Source organism: Bactrocera oleae, chromosome 2 (assembly GCF_042242935.1).
Source record: "Bactrocera oleae isolate idBacOlea1 chromosome 2, idBacOlea1, whole genome shotgun sequence".
Lineage (NCBI taxonomy): Eukaryota > Metazoa > Arthropoda > Insecta > Diptera > Tephritidae > Bactrocera > Bactrocera oleae.
In genome coordinates this window covers 3,252,375-3,262,784 of record NC_091536.1, presented here as the reverse complement: position 1 = coordinate 3,262,784, position 10,410 = coordinate 3,252,375, and the positions used below count along the sequence as shown (strand labels likewise).

Below are 10,410 nucleotides of genomic sequence, written 5' to 3'. Positions count from 1 at the left end.
CTAAATCTGCGATTGGGACGATATATATAATATACATATCATAAGCAAAATACACAACTTGTTTACAACTATCAATCTGCAAGAGTCTTCTAAAATCCCTTGACTGTAGAAAATTACAACTTATGCGAAAAGTTAGGGATCACTGTTAACATACCTACTCAAAGGGATTGTGTACTATTTTTTTTGGTTACCCTCTAATCCGCTTATAGGATCGAAGACGATTATTAATAAATAATCGCAAAAAGGTTCAAATTTAGAAAGGTTAAAGAAACGTCGCTGGTTAAATGAGCAATTCACATCCACATCACCACACCTGCATTCCACACACACATTCCACACCAACCCTATCATCACGATCACACCACACATGAAGACACACTACACACCACACCGAAGGAGGTAAAAAGGGGACGACGAGCGACCACCGGCGCTCTTGCGCATCGTACTCGTACCAATCGCTATCTCCACTATCAACCGTCACAACCTGTGAATAATTTAAAATATTATTAATTTTGTGCGACAATAAAGTGTGAATTTCTTTAAAAAACATAAAAAAAAAAACAATTTATTAGTGAAAGCAAGATAAAAAGGTGAGTGCTATACAAGGTGGCGCATAAAGAAATACATGGTCCTTCGAGCCTTACGGAAAGGCACTATTAGGAAAAAAAAATAATAATAATAAATAATTAAATAAAATAAAGTGCGGAGATCAAATACTTACATACAATACATATAACTAAATACATATACCTAAATCAAAAAAAAAAAAAACAAACAGTGTACAGTGAAACAAGTGCAGTACAAGTGAATATACATTAAAAAAAAAAAAAAAAAAAAGTACCGAAGACAATAATATACATATACAGTGCCGTAAAAATAAAATACATAAAAAAGTGCAACAAACCTTTCACATACTTTCGGTGAACAAACATAAGACATATAAAACACGGGCGCGAAACCTGTACAATAACACAAATTAAACGGGCGCGATTACTAAACATAATATACCTACAATACATACCAACAAAATTAAATAGTAACCGGGCGCGAAATAAAAATAAAACACAAAAATTTTATACAACAACCTAAGGGACAAAGGACAACAAAAGCAAGCTCGGACAGCAGAGAGGAGGAAAGGATTTTTCTGCATTGGCACACGTATATCAACATATAAAACCCCCAAAATACCCTTGAGGCGGTACAAAGTGAGTCGTATCGATTCCTTTTACTTTTTATAATTTATTGGCATATATGTATGTTAGAAGTAACAAAATCGGGTTATATTCAAATATAGCGGTTACGGCCAAACTGTTTTAACGTACGGTTAATTTCGAGAAAACCGAATACAGTTTGGTGCATTATATACATCCATATATACAATATATATATATATATATATATATATATATACGTATATACATATATGTATATATAAAGCATATTTATTTTAAAGAAACCAAAGCCTATACATGCTTACCTTTGTGTATCCAAACACACAAATTTAATCAACAAAAAAAAAAAAAAAAAATTTTCAAGTACTTACTTGACCACTTTTTCCGGCAATACCCCTTATGTTTAATAAATCATAAGCAGGATTGCGAAAAATAAGTAAGCAAGGCAAATTGGAAAAATAAAATAAAATTCAAACGAAAAAAAAAAAGAGAGAGAAAAACATACATACATATATGCACGATTACTTGCCAAGTACTTACCAATATATATTATATATATTTCATTTAATATACGTTTATATACGTAACTAACAAAGTTACGAAGAGAATAATTCTTAAAATATATACACGAACGATACGAACTAAAAACTGTGTACCTGCACATTATTTATTTTCTTTTCCCGCGTCATTCTTATAGCCAACCGAACAAGCATATACATACAAACACACGGCTTAAAATTTGCCTATGTCGGTATACCCTACACACATTGGGTACAATATTTAAAATTATTTTCGTTAAAATTATTGCTAATAATAAAAGACTTAAACGTAATAATAACAAAATTTCCTAACACTAAGCGTTGCGGTACATAAGTAGGAATTATTAAATTTTTAGACAGAATTAAAATTTATTACAACAAAAAACAAAGACAAATTTATACTTGGTGGGAATAGCGCATAATTAGTACACACACAGTTGTACATATATTCAAAGACCGTATCGGCACTTTTCTTGCAATACCCCTTGTTCTTGTTAAAACACAAACAAGCAGGATTGCAAACAAAACTTTTAAGCATATTACATATGCACAAAAAAAAAAAAACGCACATAACGTGCACGCTTATGTACAAAGGTTAATAACCTCATTTTTAATGCGGTAATATACACAATTAAAATACATACAAACGAGTACGTAACAATAAATTATAAAATACAAAGAGTAAAGAAAAAAAAAAAAGCGGAACTAAATAAAACCCGATAGTAAGAAAAACGAAATACGCGTTTGTTATTGGCGAAGTCCGGATACAACAAAAAATAAAATATACTATTTATCTAAAAGGTAATCTCTTCATTTATCCAATATCATCAGTACACACTGAGAGAAAAAATAGATAAAATATATCTAAACAAAAAAAAAAAAATAAATTTTTAATTTTACTTTAATCTTTTTAAATGAACGCTGATTCTAAGGAATCTAAAGCAATTCAACATCTAAAAGTACCAAAAATGATTTCGGACGAAAAGAGTCCATGTACACCTGCAGAAGCTACACGCTCAAAGCAAGGTGCTACAAAACAAAAAAAGATAAAAGATATTTCATACACCAAATTTATCTCAGAGAGTGACAGTCTAATACGATACTGCACTCGATTTTCATCTTCGCCGATTCAGGACAATTCTGAATCGGTATTAGAAATTAAAAAAGACAATCTTGACAATTTTTGGACACGTCTCCAAGCTGCATATGACGCAATCGTAGAATCTGACGACTCAGATCTACCGGAAAATTTCAAATCTTCTGCTTACGCCAAATACGAAAACTGCTTAGACCAGTTCGAAGAAACAAAAGCAATGATTTCTGACCAATTAAAATTAATCAAAGCAATTGCACCTACTCCACAGCTAAGAGTAGAGCTGCCACAAATCCAATGCCAAGAGGCAAGTTCGGGCATCCATCTCAAGGTGCCCGCATGTGACACAGAAATCTTTCATGGTGGTTATGAACAATGGCCGTCCTTCCGAGACATGTTTACTGCCGTTTACATAAACCATCCAAAATTAACAAATGCTCAAAAATTGTATCACCTTCGATACAAAACAAAAGGTCAAGCAGGCGTAATAGTAAAACAGTTCGCACTAAATGACGATAATTTCAATTTGGCGTGGGAAGCTCTTAAATCAAGATTCGAAAACGAAAGAATATTGGTCGATAAACAAATATCGATATTAATGAACTTGCAAAAAATTCAGAAGGAAACAAGTGAAGAATTTATCAAACTTCAATCCACTGTTTCAAATTGTTTGTCGGTTTTATCGACACAAAATATTCCCACAGACAGCTGGGACCCTATACTGGTAAACATATGCACTGCCGCATTACCAGAAAAATCATTACTTCTATGGGAGCAATCGCTCTCATCACGAAGAAAATGCCCCACGTGGCAACAAATGAAAGATTTCCTAACTACCCAGTACGAAATCGCAGAAAGGGTAGATAAAAAAATGGTCAGAACGAAAACTGTTCAACACGACCTAAATAGAAGCTTCCACAGGCCACAAGCCAGTAGCAACAACAATTTAAATAGAAGCTTCTTCAGAAATCAAACGTTCACATCCGAACAGTACAAACAAACGTCGTGCGAACTGTGTACAGGGGGGCATAAGCTCAAATCTTGCGAGAAATTCAAGAAAATGAATATTACCGATCGAAACAATTATGTACGAACAAAAAGGCTTTGTACAAATTGCCTATCACATGCACATACACTTAAAGAGTGCGAAAGCAAATTTAATTGCGTTTATTGTCATAAACGACATCATTCAATGCTGCATTACAGCACATTTTCCAGCTCACCCCCAAACAGCGCAAATATGAAAAGAGCCACGGGTTTAGTTGCAACAGCAAATCCCGAAGTGCGAAATCCCGATAATTGCCAAGAAGCACCATGCTGCTCAAAGGCATTAAAAACCCAAACGCTACACAGCGAAAACCAAAGTAGGGTACTACTACCCACAGCAGTCGTCTCCATCGAACACCGAGGAGAGCTGTTTAAACTTAGGGCCTTAATAGACCAAGGATCACAACGATCCTTCATAGCGTCTAGGGCACAAAATAGGCTACAACTGCCAACAAAACAAGCCAACTTTGAAATTACAGGAATGGGCGGAAGAGTAGTTCAAAACTCTAATAAAATCTGCCCCATTACCTTAATTTCCCCCCAAGCGGATAAGCACATACAAGCAGAAGCTATAGTCTTACCGCAACTTACAAATATGCTTCCAAGCTATCACATACATAGCAAGCATTGGCAAAAGGTTTCACACCTAAAGCTAGCAGATCCCAACTGCAACACTCCCGCTCAAATAGACCTTCTATTAGGAAGCGATCTCATACCACAGATTATACTCGAAGGTATTGAGAAAATATCAAATACACTTCTGGCACAAAATACTATTTTCGGTTGGATCCTAAGTGGACTAGTTCCGGAACCAGTTACAACCATGACTACTCAGGTTGAGGAAATCTCAAACGAATACCTCAATTCACAATTAAAGAAATTTTGGGAGTTAGAAGAGCTCCCCCCTATATCAATTACAACCCCAGAAGATCAGTATTGTGAAGACTTTTACAAAGCCACAACTACTAGATCAGATAATGGTCGGTACGTCGTACGACTACCACTAAAACAACAATTTCCCAACACAATCGCCTTAGGTCACTCTCGCACCTCTGCAATACAGCAGTTTCAAAGTATGGAAAAAAACCTACTTAAAAAAGGCGAACTCAAACCAGTATATGATGGTGTGTTGGAAGAATATCTCCATTTAGACCACATGGAGGAAATAAGCCCATGCGAAAAAATCATCAACGGCAAATACTACTCATTTTATTTGCCGCACCATGCAGTAGTAAAGCCAGACAAAAAAACAACTAAAGTAAGAGTTGTCTTTAATGCATCAAGATCCACTAGCTCGGGGAATTCCCTAAATGATATTCTATTTACGGGACCCACGCTCCAACCAGATTTAATGCTCCTCATATTAAATTGGCGTATATTCAAATACGTATTTAACGGAGACGTCGAAAAAATGTATAGACAAATAGTCGTACATAAAGACGATCAAGATTTTCAGCGAATTATTTTCCGAAAATCTCCCAATAGTCCACTCCGCGACTATAAATTAAAAACAGTTACCTTTGGCGTCAACTGTGCTCCATATTTAGCCATTCGAACACTGCACGAATTGGCAGAAAACACCAAGTCAGAATTTCCTCTGGCAACCCAGGTGTTAAAAACACAAACGTATGTAGACGACATCTTGTCTGGAAGTCACAGTCTTCCACAAGCATACGATTCACTATCACAAGTGATACAAGCCCTCAAAACCGCAGGGTTTCCTTTGAAAAAGATAACGGCGAACCACCCTAATATTCTAAAAAATATACCACATGAAAATTTGTTAGATACTAATTTCCTTAAATTCGAAAAGGAAAGTACAACAAAAACTCTGGGGATCCAATGGAATGCGATATCTGACCAGTTTTCATACACTACAGAGTCAATATCTGCATTATCTGCCATAACAAAGCGGCAAATTCTATCCTCTGTGGCGAAACTTTTCGACCCCGCAGGATGGCTTTCGCCAGTTATGATACAAGCCAAAATTCTAATACAAGAATTATGGTTAGATGGTACCGACTGGGACGAACAAGTAAAACCACTGCGTTTAGAAAAGTGGTCCCAGTTTGCGAGCAATCTACATGATATCTCACAGATACAAATCCCACGATGGGTAAATTATGCCCCAGAGCACAAAGTCGAACTACACGGCTTCTGTGACGCTTCTGAAAAGGCATATTGCGCAACTATATATGTTCGCACACAAAGCGACATTGCGACCACAAGCCACTTACTAGTAGCAAAAGCAAAAGTAGCTCCGTTAAAAACAATAAGTCTGCCACGACTTGAACTGTGTGGAGCGCTACTACTAGCCAAACTCGTGTCCATCGTACAAACGCATTTAAACATGGCACAATACAAACTATATCTGTGGTCCGATTCTGAAATCGTACTCGCCTGGTTAGAAAAACCACCACATGCATGGAAGACGTATATTTCCAATCGAACGTCTCAAATCCTTGACCTAGTAGGATCAGCCACTTGGCGACATGTAGCCAGTGCTGACAATCCTGCTGATCTAGGTACAAGAGGATGCAAGCCCCTGCATCTTGCCACCACCACCCTCTGGTGGAATGGCCCCCGATGGTTAACAGAATCTCCTGATTCGTGGCCACAATCGCCTATGCGCAATATAATTGCCCCAGAAAGTCGAAAAATCGACTCTTTACACACAACAGTGGATGATACTGACATCCTCGAACGATTTTCATCGTATCCCCGAGCACTCAGGGTAATCGCTTACATGCTCAAGTTCATAGAGCGACTCAAAATTAAACTTCAGGGAGTAACTTCATTACACTCCCAATGCGATACAGTGACGCACCTAGACTTACAAAAAGCAAAGGTCGCTCTTATCGCATCTACGCAAGCGCGCTACTTCAGCCGCGATATATCACTTTTGAGAGAATCAAAACCTATTGACAAGAGAAGTCCCCTCTTAGTTCTAAACCCATTCCTCGACACGAAAGGTCTTCTTCGTGTGAATGGTCGGCTTGCCAATTCAAGCCTAACGTATAACGAACGCCATCCCATAATTGTTCCAGAGAAGTCTCGACTTGCCACACTACTCATCAATTATATCCACATATTAATGCTTCATGCCGAACATCGCCTCATGCAACATATGGTCCGCCAGGAATTTTACATTCCCCGACTTAAGCCCCAAATAAAGAAGTGCATTTTCTTGTGCAAAATCTGTACCACGCACAAGCAAAAGATGAGAACACAGATTATGGCAGCACTTCCCCCGGAACGCTGCAACTTCGCTCTGCCTTTCTCCATCACAGGTGTCGACTTTGCTGGGCCTTTTCAAATAAAGGCGTCCATGTTAAGGTCTTCCACTCTGATGAAAGGCTATGTGGCTGTTTTTGTCTGTTTTACGACAAAAGCAGTGCACCTTGAGCTTTGCACTAATCTGACGAAGGAGGCTTTCCTTGCGGCATTTGCCCGCTTCGTCGGTCGACGCGGCTTTCCATCGAAAATCATGAGCGATAATGGTAAAACATTTATCGGTGCTCAAAGAGCCACCGAAAAACAATTTGTGGACTTTATCAAACAAGTCTCACCTGAGATTGTACAAAAGTACGCGCCCCAAGGCATTAATTGGCAATTCATCCCCCCAAGCGCTCCTCATATGGGTGGTTTATGGGAATCAGCTGTAAAAAGCTTCAAATCCCACTTCAAAAAAGTAGCTGGAAATTACAAATTCAGTTACGAAGAATTTACAACATTACTAATCCGTATCGAAGCCGTTCTCAATTCACGGCCACTAACGACACTCTCGCAAGATCCCTCAGATTTGACAGCCCTAACTCCAGGGCATTTTCTCAGAGGAACACCCATTCTGGCCATACCTGAGCCAGGCGTGGAGTCGCTATCCTTATTAAATCGATGGGAAAGAGTCAAAATTCTCCATCATGACTTTAGCCGTCGATGGAAAGAAGAATATTTAAAGGACCTCCACAAGAGGTACCGCTGGAAAACTCCAGAAAAGGCGCCAAAGCTTGGAGATTGCGTCCTAATCCATGATGATTGTCTCCCCCCCACCGAATGGCGGCTTGGCCGCATAGAAAAGCTTCATTCCGGGTCCGACGGTCATATCCGAATTGTAGATCTCCGCACGCAATCGGGAACGCTAACCAGACCGCTCGTAAAACTATGCTTCCTGCCCACCGACCATACTACCGAAACTAAAATGGTATTAAATTCAAATAAATCGAATCAATAAACCCGCAAATAAATAAAAATAAAAAAAACGTTAACAACAATTCCTAACAGAAATGGTCGATCAATATGCCGACCCACGCGTGCCACATCACGTGGCACAACTGCCCATATTCAATTATATGCCACAAACATATACTAAATCTAATCTTTTCATACAGATTAATATGGACGTGGAAATGCCGACAAATCCAACGCCAACCATTCGATCGGCTATCAACGTGCCGCGCACTGGGCCGATTCCAGCGCCTCGAGCCACCGCTGCAACAACTGTCACAGCTGTCGCGCGGAACACAGCACAACCACCGTCAGCGTCGCCATTGGTGCAACCGGAGCCGCACCGCACCCGATGTCCGCTGTGTCGCCGCTCACACCGGCTACAGCACTGTAGCATCTTCAAATCCATGCAACCCAGTCAACGTCAGCGGGTAGCCCAGGCGCATGGACACTGCCTCAATTGCCTGAGTCTCACCCATACGACGCAAGAGTGTGACTCGGAGTGTTCATGTCAATTGTGCGGAAGGCTACACCATACGTTCCTTCACCGCACCTCCAGGCGCGACGTTCGGCGACCACCCGCACCACGCAGTATCGGCGCTGTCAGGCGACCGCCGCCCCGCCACCCGATACAACATCAACGCCCAGCTGCCGCTCCACAGTATCGTCCAAGGAATGTAGGGAACGAAACACCTGCACGGCACCGACGGCCCAGACTATCATCCCGCCGCCCCACTGGCCTCAGCAGTGTTGTAGCGACGTTGCAACAACTGCAGAATTTGCTAGGCTAAATATTTGCCTAGGTGGGCCGGGATGGTTAAATGAGCAATTCACATCCACATCACCACACCTGCATTCCACACACACATTCCACACCAACCCTATCATCACGATCACACCACACATGAAGACACACTACACACCACACCGAAGGAGGTAAAAAGGGGACGACGAGCGACCACCGGCGCTCTTGCGCATCGTACTCGTACCAATCGCTATCTCCACTATCAACCGTCACAACCTGTGAATAATTTAAAATATTATTAATTTTGTGCGACAATAAAGTGTGAATTTCTTTAAAAAACATAAAAAAAAAAACAATTTATTAGTGAAAGCAAGATAAAAAGGTGAGTGCTATACAAGGTGGCGCATAAAGAAATACAGTCGCAATAGTGATTGGTTAATAATAAAGATTAACCCAATTTTTTAATGCTAATCGAATAGAAACAAAAAAAAGGTCAACTCCGGTAGCACCGAAGCTATAATACCTTTCACAAATGCATTTTTTATAGCCTAAAAGAGTAGAAAAAAGCCTTTACCTTGATTTTCATAGATCAGTTTGAATGACAGCTATATGCTATAGTGGTCCGGTATGAACAATTGCTTCGAAGGTTGTTGTTCTGCCTCGCTCTACAAAATTTCGTGAAGGTAAAAAAGTTGTCCTTACAAGGACTTGAGTTTGATCTATCAGTTTGTATGACAAGTATATCCTATGGTGGCCCGATATCAGCGGTTCTTATCGTGTATATATGCACTTTATAGGGTCTCCGACGTTCAATTCTGGCTGTTACAAACTTCGTGGCAAACTTAATATACCCTGTTCAGGGCATAAGAAGAGCTAGATTATAACATGGTCGATCATTTATAAGGTGATGGAAATTTTTGGTAGTTGAGTTAAAAATTGAAGAGAACAATGTAATTTGATATAACAAACTGAGAAAACTAAGTACTTTCTCTACGTATTCAGGCGTGCTCGCTGGATTAGATTTCCTCAAACATGAAGCAAGATCAGCAGCAACCGCTTATTCCACGAGAGCCTAGAAGTGTAAACCAACTGTATGAACTTTTAAAAGAAAGCTCAAAGGGTACAAAAGGGTGCACTGTCAACATCTTGCTGGATGAAGAGTAAATAAAGTGCATGAACAACATAATTGTGGTGTACTAAAGCTTATAAAAAAGGATATTTCCATCCGAATAAGCAATTGGTTAGCGGAATCCCCCACCGTAAACAAGTTGGATGGTGATCGATGTTAGAGTGACGAGTTGAGTCGTTACTATTTGTTTAAGTGAAATTAGAGCTTACATATATATATATATATCTACTCAAATTATTAATAAGCAAAGAAAAATATATATAGTGGTCCGATCTCGAAAATTTCCTCATCAAATAAAAAAGTTGTCCATACAAGAACTTGATTTTGATCATTCAGTTTGTGTATGACAGCTATATGATATATAATATTTTAGAGCAATATCTTAAAAACTGAAGCACTAATTCGCGTTTATACAGACAGACGGACATGGCTTAATCAACTCAACTAGTCACGTTGATCAT

The 10,410-nt window shown here is 39.2% G+C and overlaps 1 protein-coding gene across 3 annotated transcripts; it reads left to right on the top strand.

Annotated features, from left to right (window-relative positions):
- The first annotated feature begins 283 nt into the window (after positions 1–283).
- On the top strand, positions 284–9,165 carry LOC138856300 (uncharacterized). 3 transcript variants are annotated; one of them, XM_070106897.1, is made up of 2 exons: positions 284–590; positions 8,240–9,165. In XM_070106897.1, exon 2 carries the CDS (start codon positions 8,246–8,248, stop codon positions 8,864–8,866), a length of 621 nt encoding a protein of 206 aa, XP_069962998.1. In that variant the 5' UTR covers positions 284–590; positions 8,240–8,245; the 3' UTR covers positions 8,867–9,165. The 3 variants fall into 3 exon arrangements, with proteins under 3 accessions (XP_069962998.1, XP_069963000.1, XP_069962997.1); XM_070106899.1 differs by lacking the exon at positions 284–590 and adding an exon at positions 827–1,205; XM_070106896.1 differs by lacking the exon at positions 284–590 and having other exon boundaries at positions 6,108–9,165.
- Positions 9,166–10,410: the final 1,245 nt, after the last annotated feature.